The 16,548-nt window shown below is 60.6% G+C and overlaps 1 protein-coding gene across 5 annotated transcripts; it reads right to left on the bottom strand.

Moving 5' to 3' along the window:
* Positions 1 to 239: 239 nt before the first annotated feature.
* LOC128802079 (fas-binding factor 1 homolog) lies at positions 240 to 16,481 on the bottom strand. 5 transcript variants are annotated; one of them, XM_053968280.1, is made up of 23 exons: positions 16,393 to 16,481; positions 16,167 to 16,237; positions 15,930 to 15,957; positions 15,583 to 15,624; positions 15,323 to 15,372; positions 14,859 to 14,985; positions 13,462 to 13,579; positions 13,291 to 13,379; positions 12,890 to 12,980; positions 11,324 to 12,226; positions 10,491 to 10,537; positions 9,902 to 9,939; positions 9,418 to 9,768; positions 9,260 to 9,330; positions 8,992 to 9,158; positions 8,041 to 8,159; positions 7,188 to 7,310; positions 6,302 to 6,475; positions 6,039 to 6,215; positions 4,164 to 4,301; positions 3,648 to 3,789; positions 1,541 to 1,671; positions 240 to 507 (listed from the first exon to the last, which is right to left on the bottom strand). In XM_053968280.1, the coding sequence occupies exons 1-23, from the start codon at positions 16,439 to 16,441 to the stop codon at positions 448 to 450; spliced, it is 3,306 nt and encodes a 1,101-aa protein (XP_053824255.1). In that variant the 5' UTR covers positions 16,442 to 16,481; the 3' UTR covers positions 240 to 447. The 5 variants fall into 5 exon arrangements, with proteins under 5 accessions (XP_053824255.1, XP_053824256.1, XP_053824257.1 ...); XM_053968281.1 differs by having other exon boundaries at positions 8,992 to 9,074; XM_053968282.1 differs by lacking the exon at positions 6,302 to 6,475 and having other exon boundaries at positions 6,039 to 6,251.
* Between the last annotated feature and the right edge of the window lie 67 nt (positions 16,482 to 16,548).

Genomic DNA, 16,548 nt, shown 5'->3' with positions numbered 1-16,548 from the left:
ATCCCAGAATTCCATTCCCAAAATTCCCATCCCAGAATTCCCATCCTAAAATTCCCATCCCAGAATTCCATTCCCAAAATTCCCATCCCAAAATTCTATTCCCAAAATTCCCATCCCAAAATTTCCATCCCCAAAATTTCCATTAAAAATTCCCATCCCAAAATTCCCATTTTCACCCCAAAATCAATTTCGTCCCAAAAATCCCTGTATGTAAATAGGGGAATGTTCTCAACAGGGAATTTATTTTTATTTCTAGTTTTATTTTTTATTTTAATTTTTATTTATTTTAATTTTTTTTTCTTTTTACCAAAACCCACTGTTCTCTTTGCAGGTGGGGGAAGGTTCTCAGCAGGGAATTTATTTTTATTATTTTTATTTTTATTTTTATTTTTCCTTTTATTTTTATTTTTTCTACCAAAACCCATTGTTCTCTTTGCAGACGGGGGCTCAGGGTCCTTTTTTCAGGTTCTCCAGGAAGAGCCGCTCGCTCTCCAGGAAATCGTGGTCCTGGGGAGGGGACGATGGGCTCAACCCACCCAGGCACTCCCCGGCCCCTTCCAGAGGGTTCCGAGCACCTTCCAGAAGGTTCTGGGCCCCTTGCCCAGCCCAGTTCCCCCTGGCCAGTCCCAAACCCTTTCCCAAAAAACTCCAAACCCTTTCCTACAATCCCAACCCCTTTCCCACATCCCAAACCCTTACCCCCAGTCCCAAACCCCTTTCCCAGCCCAGTTCCCCCTTTCCATTCCCAAACCCTTTCCCTTTCCCACCTGTCCATTCCCAAACCCTTCCCAGTTCCCAGTTCCCCCCTTTCAATTCCCAGTTCCCCCCAGTCCCTTCCCAGTTCCCCCTAGCCCATTCCCAGTTTGCTCCTTTCCATTCCCAGTTCCCCCATTCCCATTTCCAGTCCCCCCAGCCCATTCCCAGTTCCCCCATTCCCATTCCCAGTCCCCTCTATCCATTCCCAGTTCCCCCATTCCCATTCCCAGTCCCCCATTCCCATTACCAGTTTCCACAGTCCATTCCCAGTCCCCCATTCCCACTCCCCCCAGTCCATTCCCAGTCCCCCATTCCCATCCCAGTCCCCCCATTCCCATTCCTAGTCCCCCATTCCCATTCCCAGTCCCCCCAGGCCATTCCCAGTCCCCCCAGTCCATTCCGAATCCCCCCATTCCCCGCGTTCCCATTCCCAGTCCCCCCAGTCCGTTCCCATTCCCCTCACCCCTTTCCCAGTCCCCCAGTACATTCCCAGTCCCCCCATTCCCATTCCCAGTCCACCATTCCCAGTCCCCCATTCCCATTCCCCCCATTCCCATTCCCATTCCCCTCATTCCCATTCCCAGTCCCCCATTCCCATTCCCAGTTCCCCCATTCCCATTCCCCCCATTCCCATTCCCATTCCCCTCATTCCCATTCCCAGTCCCCCATTCCCATTCCCAGTCCCCCCATTCCCAGTCCCCCATTCCCATTCCCAGTCCCCCATTCCCATTCCCCCCATTCCCATTCCCAGTCCCTCATTCCCAGTCCCCCCAGTCAGTCCCACCCTGCGTGCGCGCTCTTTCAGCAGCAGGACGTGTCCGTAGAGCGCGGCCGCGCCCGCCCGGTCCCCGCTGTCCGCCAGGAGCGTCGCCAGGCCCGGCAGGAGCCCCGCGGCCACCGGGGCCACCGCAGGGGCTGCAGGAGGGGACACCGAGCGTCCCTGTCCCCGCTGCCAGCGCCCCCCACCGCGGCCCACCCACCCCCGCCGGCCCAGGAGCGCCCGGATCCCAAACACGGGATCCCAAAAACAGGATCCCAAACACAGGATCCCAAACACGGGATCCCAAACACGGGATCACAAAAACAAGATCCCAAGACCAGGATCCCAAACACGGCATCCCAAACACGGGATCCCAAACACGGGATCCCAAAAACAGGATCCCAAGACCAGGATCCCAAACACGGGATCCCAAACACGGGATCCCAAAAACAGGATCCCAAACACGGGATCCCAAACATGGGATCCCAAACACGGCATCCCAAACACGGCATCCCAAAAACAGGATCCCAAACACAGGATCCCAAACACAGGGGATCCAAAAAAGGGGATCCCAAAAGCGAGGAATCCCAAAACCGAAGGATCCCAAAAACGGGATCCCAAAAACGAGATCCCAAAACTGGGGGATCCCAAAAACAGGATCCCAAAACCGAGATCCCAAAACTGGGGGATCCCAAAAACGGGATCCCAAAACCAGGATCCCAAAACCAGGATCCCAAAACCAATATCCCAAAACTGGGGGATCCCAAAAACAGGATCCCAAAAATGGGATCCCAGAAATTACATCCCAAAAATGGGATCCCAAAAATGACATCCCAAAGATGGGGAATACCAAAAATAGGATACAAAAACGGGATCCCAAAAATGACATCCCAAAAATGGGATCCCAAACACAGGATCCCAAAAACAGGATCCCAAAAATGGGGGATCACAAAACCAGGATCCTAAAACCCAGGGATCCCAAACACGGGATCCCAGAAACGGGATCACAAAAATGGGGAATCCCAAAAATTACATCCCAAAAATGGGGATCCCAAAAATGGGATCTGAAAAACCGGAGATCCCAAAAATGGGATCCCAAAAATGGGGTCCCAAAAACAGGGGATCCCAAACATGGGGGATCCCAAAAATGGAATCCAAAAATGAGGGATCCCAAAAACAAAGGATCCGAAAAACAGGATCCCAAAAATGGGATCCTAAAAACGGGGAATCCCAAAAACGTGGGATCCCAAAAACGGGGGGCCCTGCAGGGCTGAGCCTCACGCCGCCTGCTGATGTCGGCTGTCCCCAGCAGCGTCCCCAGGGCTGTCCCCCAGTGTCCCCACACCCAGCAGTGTCCCTGTCCCCAGCAGTGTCCCCAGCGCTGTCCCTGTCCCCAGCAGTGTCTCCAGCGGTGTCCTCATACCCAGAGATGTCCCTGTTCCTTGCAGTGTCCCCATACCCAGCAGTGTCCCCAGTGCTGTCCCTGTCCCCAGTGCTGTCCCCATCCCTAGCAGGGTCCCCAGCACTGTCCCTGTCCCCAGCAGTGTCCCTGTCCCCAGCAGTGTCCCCAGTGCTGTCCCCATCCCTGGCAGGGTCCCCAGCGCTGTCCCTGTCCCCAGCAGTGTCTCCAGTGGTGTCCTCATACCCAGCGATCTCCCTGTCCCCAGCGCCGTCCCCGTCCCTGGCAGTGTCCCTGTCCCCAGCGATGTCTCCATACCCAGCAGTGCCCCTGTCCCTGGCAGTGTCCTCAGTGCTGTCCCCCGCGGTGTCTCCTTACCCTGCGGTGTCCCCAGCGCTATCCCTGTCTGTGGCAGTGTCCCCAGCAGTGTCCTTGTCCCCAGCACTGTCCCTGTCCCCAGCAGTGTCCTTGTCCCCAGTGCTGTCCCTGTCCCCCGCGGTGTCTCCTTACCCAGCGGTGTCCCCAGCGCTATCCCTGTCTGTGGCAGTGTCCCCAGCAGTGTCCTTGTCCCCAGTGCTGTCCCTGTCTGTGGCAGTGTCCCCAGCAGTGTCCCCAGCACTGTCCCTGTCTGTGGCAGTGTCCCTAGCAGTGTCCCCAGCGCTGTCCCTGTCTGTGGCAGTGTCCCCAGCAGTGTCCCCAGCACTGTCCCTGTCCCCCACGGTGTCTCCTTACCCAGCGGTGTCCCCAACGCTGTCCCTGTCTGTGGCAGTGTCCCTGGCAGTGTCCCCAGCGCTGTCCCTGTCCCCAGGCCGGGGCCCAGCTCCTCCTGGAGCTCCCGGAGCTGCTCCCGCTGCTGCTCCAGGCTCCGCCGCTCCTGCGGGAACGGGAACGGGAATGGGAACATGGGAATGGGAATAGGAACGGGAATGGGGGAATGGGAACGGGAAACGTGGGAATGGGAACAGGAAAATCCACAGACACAGTGGGGGCTGGGCTGCGGCCTCACAAAAGGCTTTAAAATGTTCAAATAAAATATGTCAATATTAAAAAATGATAAATATTAATATTCATAAAAATATAAATTCATAAAAACGATAAATTAAAGCGGAGATAGCAGGAAGGAAGGGGGATTTGACCAGGAAGGAAGGGGGGATTTTCCGGGGGGATTATCCGGGAGGATTTTCCAGGGGGATTTTCCGGGGGGATTCTCCGGGGGGATTCTCCGGGGGGATTTTCCGGGGGATTTGCCTGGTGCAGGCGCTGCTCCTGCTGCCGCAGCCGCTCCCGCTGCTCCTGCAGCCGCTGCAGCCGCTGCCGCTGCTCCTCCTGCACCCTGCGCGCCTCCCGCAGCGCCCACTGCCCGTCCTGCTGCTGCCGCGCCGCGCGCTGCGGGAACGGGAACAGACCGGGAACGGGAATGGGAATGGGAACGGGAATGGGAACAGCACCAGGAATGGGAACAGGAACTGGAACGGGAATGGGAATGGGAATGGGAATGGGAACGGGAATGGGAACGGGACCGGGAATGGGAACAGGAATGGGAACGGACCAGGTATGGGAACAGGAACGGACCGGGAATGGGAATGGGAACGGGAATGGGAAGAGGAACGGGAATGGGAACGGGAACAGAAACGTGAATGGGAACAGGAATGGGAATGGGAACGGGAACGGGAATGGGAATGGGAAGAGGAATGGGAATGGGAACGGGAACAGGAACGGGAATGGGAATGGCACCAGGAATGGGAACAGGAACGGGAACGGACCAGGTATGGGAACAGGAACGGACCGGGAATGGGAATGGGAACGGGAACGGGAACAGGAACGGGAATGGGAACGGGAATGGGAATGGGAACGGCACCAAGAATGGGAACAGGAGTGGGAACGGACCAGGTATGGGAACGGGAATGGGAATGGGAACAGGAACAGGAACGGGAATGGGAACAGCACCAGGAATGGGAACAGGAACGGAAACGGACCAGGTATGGGAACAGGAACGGACCTGGAATGGGACTGGGAACTGCAACGGGACAGGGAACAGGACAAGGAACGGGACTGGGATGGGGAATGGGAACGGCACCGGGACTGGGACAGGGAACAGGATGGGGAATGGGGACAGGAATGGGACCGGGAATGGGGAATGGGACTGGGAAAGGGATCGGGACGGGGAACGGGACCAAGACAGGGAATGGGACTGTGACAGGGAATGGGATAGGGAATGGGAATGGGACAGGGAATGGGAATGGGACAGGGAATGGGCACAGCACTGGGGCAGGGAACTGGACTGGGACAGGGAACGGGATGGGGAATGGGGACAGGAATGGGACTGGGAATGGGGAACAGGACTGGGAACAGGACCAGGACTGGGAATGGGACTGGGAATGGGGAATGGGACCAGGAACAGCAGTGGGACAGGGAATGGGAACGGCACCGGGAATGGGATCAGGCTGGGGAAATAGGATCAGGGAATGGGACTGGGACAGGGAATGGCACCAGGATGGGGAATGGGACTGGGATAGAGGAACAGGACTGAGACAGGAAACAGTACCGGGACCGGGACCAGGACCAGGACTGGAACAAGGATTGGGGGACAGCACTGGGGCTGGGACAGGGAACAGCACCGAGATGGGGGAACAGGACTGGGATGGGAATGGCGCCGGGCATGGCTCAGGGGGATGTGGAGCCCCAGCTCCAGGGGATGGGGAGCCCCAGCTGGGGAAGTGGAGCCCCAACTCAGGGGATGTGGAACCCCAGTTCCAGGGGATGGGGAGCCCCAGCTGGGGAAGTGGAGCCCCAACTCAGGGGATGTGGAACCCCAGTTCCAGGGGATGGGGAGCCCCAGCTCGGGGAAGTGGAGCCCCAGCTCCAGGGGACGTGGAGCCCCAATTCAGGGGATGTGGAGTCCCAGCTCCAGGGGATGGGGAGCCCCACCTCAGGGTAAGTGGAGCCCCAACTCAGGGGGATGTGGAGCCCCAGCTCCAGGGGATGGGGAGCCCCACCTCAGGGAAGTGGAGCCCCAGCTCAGGGAATGTGGAGCCCCAGCTCGGGGAAGTGGAGCCCCAGCTCAGGGAATGTGGAGCCCCAGCTCAGGGGGATGCGGAGCCCCAGCCTGGATGCTCCGTTTACCTCAGCCAGGTCACGGATCTCCTCCTCCCGCTCCTGCAGGCGCTGCTCGGCACGGAGAACCTTCTCCTTCTCCAGCCTCAGCTCCCGCCAGGCCTCGTCCAGCTCCTCCCTGTCCCTGACCAGCTGCTCCTCCTTGGATCTCAGCTCCCGGCTCCGGAACTTCAGCTCTGCCTGATCCTGGCCCAGGGGACAGCGAGCGTCACCCGTCCTGTCCTTTGGAGCAGGGGGAGGTGGTTTGGGACCCCGGCCAGGGCATCGGGGACCTTGGCCAGGCTCCTGAGTGCCGAGTCCACAGCCAGGGCGCGCTCCTTGTCCTGCTCCTCCCGCTCCCGGCTCAGCCGCTCCCGGCTGTGGAACTCGGCCCAGGCGGCCGCCAGCCGCCGCCGCTCCTCGGAGCGATCCCGCAGCTCCGCCCGCTGCTCCTCCAGCCACGCGCCCTGCGGGCCCGGGGACAGCTCCAGGCGCCACTTCCCGCAGGGTTTGCCCTCCTTTAGCCCGGCCCTGCCGCTTCCAGAGGCAAATTCCAGAGGCTGCTTCCAGCCGGGGAGCTGTGGCTCCGTGTGGGCACCCAGCGGGCTCCACCTGGCCTGTTCCGAGCCCCTTGCAGCCCCGAGCCCTGCTCCCACCCAGCTGGTTCCGAGCCCTTTTTCCAGCCCTGCTCCCATCCCAGCTGGTCCTGAGCCCCTTTCCCAGTCCTGATTCCCATCCTGGCTGGTTCTGAGCCCTACTCCCAGTCCCACTCCCACCCAGGTGGTTCTGAGCCCCTTCCAGTTCCCATCCTGGCTGGTTTTGAGCCCCTTTCCCAGCCCTGCTCCCATCCTGACTGATTTTGTGCCCTTTTCCCAGTCCTACTCCCACCCAGCTGGTTCTGAGCACCTTCTAGTTCCCACCCAGCTGGCTTCTCCCAGTCCCACTCCCACCCTGGCTGGTTCCGAGCCCATTTCCCAATCCTGGCTGGTTCCAAGCCCCTTTCCCATCCCAGCCTCCCAGGCCCAGCCAGCTCCCAGCCCCATCCCAGTCACTCCAATCACTCCCAGAGCAGCTCCAGGCCCTGCCCCGGCATTCCCCAGCGGCTCCCCGGGGAAGCTGCAGCTCCTCCCCGCTCCGGGCTCACCTGGGGCTCACCTGGGGCCGTGACCCCCCGCTCACCTTGGCCTCGTCCAGCTCCGCCCTGTCCATGGCCCGCAGCTGTGCCGAGAGCCGCCGCTGCTCCTCCAGTGCCTCCCGCAGCGAATCCGCCCGGCAGCGCTCGGCAGCGGCGCGGCGGCGCTCCTGGAGTGGCAGTGGGAACGGGATCAGGAGGGGCCGGGCACGGATCGGGACAGGGACAGGGACGGGGACGGGGACCGGGACAGGGACAGAGATGGGGACCGGGACAGGGACCGGGATGGGGACCGGGAGAGGGACAGGGACAGGGACGGGGACAGGGACGGGGGCAGGGACAGGAACGGGGACGGGGACAGGGTGGGGACAGGGACAGGGACGGGGACAGGGACACAGTCAGGGACAGGGATGGGGACAAGGACAGGGACAGGGAACACGGGACAGGGACGGGGACAGGGACAGAGGGGACAAGGACAGAGGTGACAGGGACAGGGATGAGGACAGGGACAGAGGGGACAGGGATAGGGACAGGGACAGGGGACAGGAGACGGGGATAGGGACACGGGACATGGGACAAGGACATGGGACACAGGGACAGGGATGGGGACGGAGACAGAGGGACATAGGACAGGGACATGGACAGGGAACATGGATAGGGACACAGGCAAGGACATGGGACATGGACACAGGCAGGGACAGGGACACAGGCAGGGACATGGACATGGACACAGCTCCAGGAGGGGATCCCAGCAGGAAGCTCCTCCAGCCAGGCACAGACACGGACACAAACACAGGCAGGGACACGGACACAGGACACGAGACACAGACATGGGCAGGGACACAGCTGTGGCCACGGCCACAGCTTCAGGACAGCCACAGCTCTGGGATGGAGCCTCACCTGCTCCAGGAGCTGCTCCTGCTCTCCCAGCCTGGCCTCCAAGTCGGCCACGGCCTCCTGGAGCCGGCTCTGCTCCCGCTCCGCGTCCTGCTGCTGCCGGCACAACCTGGCCTGGAGCGCTGTGAGGGGCACGGGGCAGCCCGGGATGCAGGAGGTGGGATCCACCCTCCATCCACAGGGAAATCCCACATGGAAAAAAGCCCCTGTGCCCCTGCTCCATCCCATCCCAGGTCAGGGAGATCCCACATGAAAACCCCCAGGCTCGAGCTCCTTCCCATCCCAGGACAAGGAGATCCCACAGGGAAAACCCCGTGTCCTGCCTCATCCCATCCCATCCCATCCCATCCCATCCCATCCCATCCCATCCCATCCCATCCCATCCCATCCCATCCCATCCCATCCCATCCCAGGGAGATCCCACTGTGGGATCTGCCCACGGAGGGCAGGACTCTGCTAGCCTTGGCTCCCAGTCTCTGGCTCACCAGGGACAACTTGAATTCTGTGAATTCAGCAAATTCCGTGAATCTGCGAATTCTGTGAATTCCATTAATTCTGAGAATTCTGCGAATTCTGAGAATTTGGCAAATTCTGTGAATTCTGAGAATTCTGTGAATTCTGAGAATTTCATTAATACTGTGAATTCTGAGATTCCTGCAAATTCCGTGAATTCCATGAATTCCATGAACTCTGTGAACTTTTCCCGTTTTCTGACAATCCGGTGGGATCCCGGACAGAGCCGAGCCCCTGTTCGGGCGCCACTGGGCACTTGGAGCAGCAGAGCCTCTGGCCAGGAATTCCCCCAGGAGGGCTGGCACAGGGATCTACAGGCCATGGGGTCCTTCAGGACACCAGGATTTGTCCCAGGACCGCCTGGATTCCGTGGGATCAGCTCCGAGACGTTGGGATGCAGCACAGGGTCCCACTGGAATGATGCACTTGGAGGGAATTTACCTGTGAGCTGCTCATGCTGCTCCTGGGATCCGGGGTGATCCTGGGGTCTGGGGTGATCCAGGGATCTGGGGTGATCCAGGGGTCTGGAGTGATCATGGGATGTGGGGGTGATCCAGGGATCTGGGGTGATCCTGGGATCTGGGGTGATCCTGTGCCCCAGGGTGATCCTGGGATGTGGAGTGATCCCAGGATCTGGGGTGATCCAGGGATCTGGGGTGATCCAGGGATCCAGAGCAGGGAACTGGGAGCCCAGGTGAGACCCTGTTACCTGTGGCAGCTCTCCGGGAGGCCCTGCAGGACCGGTCCCCGCCGTGCCCGCTCCTGCTCCAGCGTCCGCACCTGGCGGGAGCGGGACAGGCTCCAGGTGCCACCCTGGAGTGGCTGTGCCCCCAGGTGACCCCCCCAGGTGACACCCTCAGCCCCCACCTGGTTTTCCAGCTCCTCCAGCCGGGCCTGGAGGCTGCACAGGGCGACCCCACAGCCGGGATGCTCCAGGCACGGGTAGGATTGGAGAGTTTGGGAATCCTGGTGGGGCTGGGAAGGGAGAGCTCCTGGATCCCCCTGGCGCTGCTGGAATGGGACAGCTCCTGGACCTTCCTGGTGGGGCCGGATTGGGAGAGTTCCCAGATCCTCCTGGTGGGGCTGGGATGGGAGAATTCCTGGACCCTCCTGGCTCATCTGGGCCGGGAAAGCTGCAGGATGCTCCAGGCAGAGCCAGGACGGGAGAGCTCGGGGTTTCTCCGGGTGGGGCGGGGCTGGAGGAGCCGCCGGATCCTCCTGTGGGGAGACAGGGATGCTCCAGGAGAGGCCTGGGAAGGGCAGCTCCCCTCTCCTGGGAATGCTGATCCATGCCCAGCCCCCCCCAGATCCCAGGGGATCCCCAGGGATCCTTTCCTGCTCCAGCACCCACCTGAGCGGGTGTGGCAGGACCCGGCATCTCCTGCATGGCTGGGGTGGAAAATGGGACAAATCCATCACTGGGACACTTGGAAGGAAGGGAACCATCCCATCCCATGGATCCCATTATCCCATCCCATCCTATCCCATTATCTCATCTATCCCATCCCATTGATTCCATTGATCCCGTGGATCGCATCCCATGGATCCCATCCCATTGATTCCATGGATCCCATCCCATCCTATGGATCCCATCCCATCCCATGGACCTCATCCCATGGATCCCATTATCCCATTCCATCCCATCCTATGGATCCCATTATCCCAATCCATCCCATCCCATCGATCCCATTCATCCCATGGATCCCATCCCATCCAATTGATCCCATCCCATCCCATTATCCTATTATCCCATCCTGTCTCATTATCCCACTATCCCGTTATCTCATTATCCTGTTATCCCATTATCCTGATATCCCATTATCCCACTCTCCCATTATCCCATCCCCTGGCACAGCTCCCCTGGTTCCCAGGGTCCCCAGGTGTCCCCTGCCCAGGCCAGGTGACCTCCAAGGACACCTGGGGGGTGACAGGGGCCTCACCTGCTGCCACCTGCCCACGGCGCCGTGTCCCGACGGGGAGCTCCAGCCTGGACCAGGAACAAATCCCACAGGGAGTGAGGGGGGCCAGGACCCGCCCCAGCCCGGCCTCTCCTTGGCTACCTGTGCTACCTGTACCACCAGTGCCACCTGTGCCACCCGAGTCACCTGTGCCACCTGAATCACCTGTGCCACCTGTGCTATGTCACCTGTGCCATGTAACCTCTGCCACCTGAATCACCTGTGCCCTCTGGGTCACCTGTGTCACCTGTCCCACCTGTGTCACCTGTCCCCCCCCACCTGCCCAGCATCTGGGATCTCACCTTTGGGATTCAGACAGAACGGGGACACCCCAAACCTCCATCCTGGGGTGCCCTCCCTGACACTGGTCACCTGAACCCTCCCAGGTGACACCTGAGCCCTCCCAAGTGACACCTGTGTCCTTCCAGGTGACACCTGTATCCTCCCAGGTGACACCTGAGCCCTCCCAGGTGACACCTGTGTCCCAGGTGAGCTGAGCCAGGGGATCCTTGGCCAGGAGCTGGGAGGAGCTCAGGTGGGGGAATTCCAGAACAGGGACATCCCTGGGGACACCTGGAGGAGACCCTGGGGGACAGTGATGTCACCTGGCACACCTGGAGAACACCTGGGACAGGGACATCCCCTGGCACACCTGGAGCAGGGATGTCACCTGGGACACCTGGAGGACACCTAGGACAGTGACGTCACCTGGGGCAGGGACATCCCCTGGCACACCTGAAGGACATCTGGGCTAGGATCCCCGATCCAGGAGATCTCCTGGATCCCAGGTGGGAGTTCCCGGGAGCTCCCGTTACCTGCCGGGTTCGGGGGGCTCCGGGACCCTCCGGGGGTGGGAATTCCACTCCGGAGGCTCCGCCTGGCACTGCTTCGGGGCCGGGGCAGCGCCGAGCCAGCCCCGGTCCCACGGGGATCCCGGGGCACCGGGGCCCGGGGGATCCTCGTCCTTCTGGAAATCCTTGTTCTTCGATCCCAGTCCTGGGAAATCCGTGTCCTTCGATCCCAATCCCGGGAAATCCTTGTTTTTCGATCCCAGTCCTGGGGGATCCTTGTCCTTCTGTCCCAGTCTCTGGAAATCCATGTCCTTCAATCCCAATCCCACGAAATCCTTGTTCTTCTGTCCCAATCCCGGGGGATTCTCGTCCTTCGGTCCCAGTCCCAGGGGATCCTCATCCTTCTGTCCCAATTTCTGGAAATCCGTGTCCTTCAATCCCAGTCCCAGGAAATCCTTGTTCTTCAATCCCAGTCCCAGGAAATCCGCGTCCTTCGATCCCAAACCTAGAAAATCCTTGTTCTTTGATCCCAATCCCGGAAAATCCTTGTTCTTCGATCCCAGTCCCGGGGGATTCTCGTCCTTCGATCCCAATCCCGGGAAATCCTTGTCCTTCGATCCCAATCCCAGGGGATTCTCGTCCTTTGGTCCCAGTCCGAGGGGATCCTTGTCCTCCTGTCCCAATCCCGGGAAATCCTCATCCTTCAATCCCAATCCTGCGGGATCCTCGTCCTTCAATCCCAGTCCTGGGGGATCCTTGTTCTTCTGTCCCAGAGGATCCTTGTTCTTTGATCCCAATCCCAGGAAATCCTCATCCTTCTGTCCCAATCCCGGGAAATCCTCGTCCCCTAATTCCAGGAAATCCTCGTCCTTCAGCCCCAGCCAGGCGGCCCCGGAGGGACGTCGGGAACTGCTCCCAGCCGGACACCTGGGGGGGGAGAGGGACACTGGGGACACTGGGAGACATTGGGGACACTGGGAGACACTGGGAGACACTGGGGACACTGGGAGACATTGGGGACTGGGCAGGGGACACTGGGGACATTGGGAATACAGTGGACAACAGCGACTCTGAGGACACTGGGGACATTGGGGACATTTGGGACACTGAGGACAATGGGGACATGGGGACACTGGGGATATGGGGACAATGGGGATATTGGGGACACTGGGGACACAGTGGACATTGGGGACAATGGGGACACTGGGGACATTGAGGACATTGGGGACATTGGGGATATGGGGGAAAGGGGGGACAATGGGCACACCAGGGGCACTGGGGACATTGGGAGACAATGGGGACATGGGAGACACTGGGGACAATGGGGACATTTAGGACAATGGGGACACTGGGGACACTGGGGACATTGAGGACTGAGCAGAGGACACTGGGGATACAGTGGACATTGGGGACAACAGCAACACTGAAGACACTGGGGACAATGGGAACACTGAGGACACTGGGGACACCAGGGGACAACGGGGGACAATGGGGGGCATTCAGGACAATGGGGACAACGGGGACTTTGGGGGACACTGGGGGACATTGGGGGACACGGCTGGGTGGGGCCATCCCCCCCTTCCCCGGTACCTCCGTCCCCGTCTCCGCGCTGTCCCCGAGGCCACCGAGGGCTCGTAGGATCCGAAGGGAAAACCTGGCTGGATCCGGTCCCCGCCTGGCCCTGCGGAACAACGGGACAGGAAATTCCCAGAATTCCCGAAATTCCCAACGGGATTGGCCTTGGGAAACCCTGGTGCTGCTCCTCCCTGGAATTCCCAATGGGATTGGCCTTGGGAAACCCCTGTACTGCTCCTCCCTGGAATTCCCAGTGGGATGAAACCTCTGGAAAACCCCTGTGCTGCCCCTCCCTGGAATTCCCAGTGGGATTAAATCTCTGGAAAACCCCTGTGCTGCCCCTCCCTGGAATTCCCAGTGGGATTTTGACCCTCTGGAACCCCTTCCCATGGATCTCCCACCCCGGCCTTGCTCACCTGGCTGCTCCTGCCCCTTGGGGTCCGGCTGGAATTCCGCCTTTCCTGGCTGCTCCTGGATCCCGGCGTGGCCCTTCCGGAGCCCCTGGCTGGGCACAGGTGGGTTGGCACCGGGGGTGGCACCGGGACCACCCTGTGCCCGTCCCTGTCCCCATCCCGGTGTCCCCTCACCCCCCCGGCGTTCCCGGCGCGCTCCCGGCTCCGTCGGCGCCGCTGCCGAGTCCCAGGGAATCCATCAGGTCATCGACGTCGTCCCCAAAGGTGACATCGGGACGGGGTGGGGCCGGGGCTGGGGGGATGGCACTGATGGCATCTGGGACAGCCCTGGTGCCACCAGCACTGGGACATCTCAGGGACGTCCCCGGGTGTCACCAGCTCTGAGACATCTCCAGTGTCACCAACACCGGGACATCTCCAGTGTCACCAGCTCTGAGGCATCTCCAGTGTCACCAATACTGGGACATCTCCGGGTGTCACCAGCTCTGAGACTTCTCCAGTGCCACCAACACCGGGACATCTCCAAGTGTCACCAATGCTAGGACATCTCTGGGTGTCACTGGCTCTGGGACATCTCTGGGACATCTAAGAAACATCTCCAGTGTCACCAACACTGGGACATCTCCGTGTGTCACCAATCGGCTCTGGAATGTCCCTGGGTGTCACCACCGGGCTCGAGAACATCCCTGGGTGTCACCAAAACTGGGACATCTCCAGCATCACCAAAACTGGGACAACTCCAGTGTCATCAGCACTGGGACTTCTCCAGGTGCCACCAGCACTGGGACATCCCTTGGTGTCACCTCCAGTGACACTGGGGACACCTCCAGTGTCACCAATGCTGGGGGACGCCTCCAGTGTCACCAGGTGGCTCTGGGGCACCCCTGGGTGTCCCCTGTTCTGGGAGTCTCCCTGTCCCCCCATGTCCCCGTGTTCCCCATCCCACAGCATGATCCCATCCCACAGCATGATCCCATGGAATGGGGTTTGATCCCTTGGAATGGGGTTTGATCCCATGGGATGGGGTTGATCCCATGGGAATGGGGTTTGATCCCACAGAATGGGGTCGATCCCATGGGATGGGGTTTGATCCCACAGCAATGGGGTTGATCCCACAGGAATAGGGTTTGGTATCGTGGAATGGGGTTGATCCCATGGGAATGGGGTTTGGTATCATGGAATGGGGTTGATCCCATGGGATGGGGTTTGATCCCATGGAATGGGGTTTGATCCCACAGGAATGGGGTCTGATCCCTTGGAATGGGGTTTGATCCCTTGGAATGGGGTTTGATCCCACAGGAATGGAGTCGATCCCATGGGAATAGGGTTGATCCCATGGGAATGGGGTTGATCCCATGGGATGGGGTTTGGTATCATGGAATGGGGTTTGGTATCATGGAATGGGGTTGATTCCATGGGAATGGGGTTTGGTATCATGGAATGGGGTTTGGTATCATGGAATGGGGTTGATCCCATGGGAATGGGGTTTGGTATCATGGAATGGGGTTGATCCCATGGGAATGGGGTTGATCCCACAGCACTGCAGTTGATCCCATGGGAATTCCCGGTACCTTTTTGGGGACCCGGCCCCTTCCCGTGTTTCCCCGGCCTGGACCCGGCTTTGGCCATTCCCAGGATTTCTGCATCCAGCTCGTCCAGCTCATCCAGGTGATCTATGGGATCCTGGTGATCCAGCTCCTGGGGGAGGGGGGGGGCAGCTCCTGCCCTCACCTGCAGCCCAGGTGGGATCCCAAATCCCTTGGGAATTCTGCCCCACCCACCTTCACCCCTTCCGTGCTCCCGTCGGGAATTTCCCATTCCCTGCTGGGAATTTCCCTTTTTTGTGCATTTCCCGTTTTTTGGGATTTTCCCGTTTTTTGGGATTTTCCCTCTGCAATCCCGATCCTGGCCCCACCCCAGGCACAGCCCAGGTGAGGGGGTGGGGCGGGACCCCAGGTGCTCCCAGGTGGGCACACCTGGGCTGAGCCCAGCCCGGGATGGGGGAGGGGCAGGGCTGGGCTCACCTGGGCCTCACCTGCAGGAAGGGGGTGCAGGAACCTCGGGAGGGCGGAGCCGGGGCCTCCTCTGGAAACAGGGGAGGGGTCAGGGATGGACACGGAGCCAGGTGGGAATGGGGAGGGCGGGGCATCCCCCCCCAGGTGATCCCGGGACAGGGTATTCCCTCCAGGCGACCCCAGGTGATTCCCCCCCATGACCCCTGGTGACCCCCCCATGACCCCAGGTGACCCCCCCCCAGGTGAGCCCAGGTGACCCCGCTGGGAGCTCTCACTTTACCATCGGATCCCAGGAGCTCCCCGAGCATGTCCTCGATGGGATCTGGAACAGGACAGAGCCCAGGTGGGTCCAGGCGAGCCCAGGTGAGCCCAGGTGGGTTCCCCATACCAAGCAGATGGAAAAAGCTCCTGGAACATCTCACCTGTCTCTGGGAACATCCCACCTGTCACAGCTCACCTGTCCCATCTCACCTGTCCCATCTCACCTGTCCCCATGGACATTCCCACCCCTCTCCATCCCAGCATTCCCAGGAACCCAAATCCCTGGAGAGCAGGTGGGGGCAGGTGGGGGCAGGTGAGGACAGGTGAGGACAGGTAAGGGCAGGGGAGGGCAGGGAGAGCACTCACCTGGTGTCCTGCTCCGGGCCCTGGCAGCCTGGGGAGAGACAAAATTCCCTCGGGAGAAATGGAAGCGCCGGAATCTCCCCACACAGCAAATGTGAGAGGGGAGGGGTTCCCACCTGGATCACAGCTGGATCCCACAGCTGGATCCCAGCCAATCCCACACCTGGATCCCACACCTGCCTCACCTGGACCCCACCCGGCTCCCTCAGCTGGCTCCCCCCGTTCTCTCCCCTCACTCACCCTGGCCCGGCCCGGCCCGGCCGCCATTCCCGGGCGATCCCAGCTCCGCCTGCCCGGTGCCGCCTGCGGCCCTGAGGGGAGAGGGAGGCGCCGCTCGGGTCCCGCTCCCGGCCCCGTTCCTGCTCCCGTTCCCGCTCCCCATTCCCGCTTCCGTTCCCGCTGCCGTTCCCGCTCCCTTTCCCGTTCCCGCTCCCGGAGCGTCCCGGGGCTCTCCCGCCTCCCTCACCCGGCCCCGCGCTCGCCATGGGCGCCGCCATATTGCACGGCCTCCTCATGGAAGGCCCCCGCTGCCATAGCAACTAGGCTGTCTGCGCGCCGCCCCCAAGGAAGGCCCCCCCGTTACCATGGCGACGGGCCCGCCCAGAGCAGCGCCGGATTGGAA

Source organism: Vidua chalybeata, chromosome 33 (assembly GCF_026979565.1).
Source record: "Vidua chalybeata isolate OUT-0048 chromosome 33, bVidCha1 merged haplotype, whole genome shotgun sequence".
NCBI classification, from domain to species: domain Eukaryota; kingdom Metazoa; phylum Chordata; class Aves; order Passeriformes; family Viduidae; genus Vidua; species Vidua chalybeata.
This window is presented reverse-complemented; position numbering and strand designations above follow the sequence as displayed.

What these genes read in the sequence shown, in the direction of transcription:
- LOC128802079 (XM_053968280.1), bottom strand. Translation starts at nt 16,441, where the DNA reads ATGAGGAGGCCGTGCAATATGGCGGCGCCCATGGCGAGCGCGGGGCCG. An exon ending in GGAGCTCCTGGGATCCGATG is followed by an intron (nt 15,373 to 15,582) that starts GTAAAGTGAGAG and finishes CCCTGTTTCCAG; the next exon opens with AGGAGGCCCCGGCTCCGCCC. An exon ending in CCTGCACCCCCTTCCTGCAG is followed by an intron (nt 14,986 to 15,322) that starts GTGAGGCCCAGG and finishes CCCCTCCCCCAG; the next exon opens with GAGCTGGATCACCAGGATCC.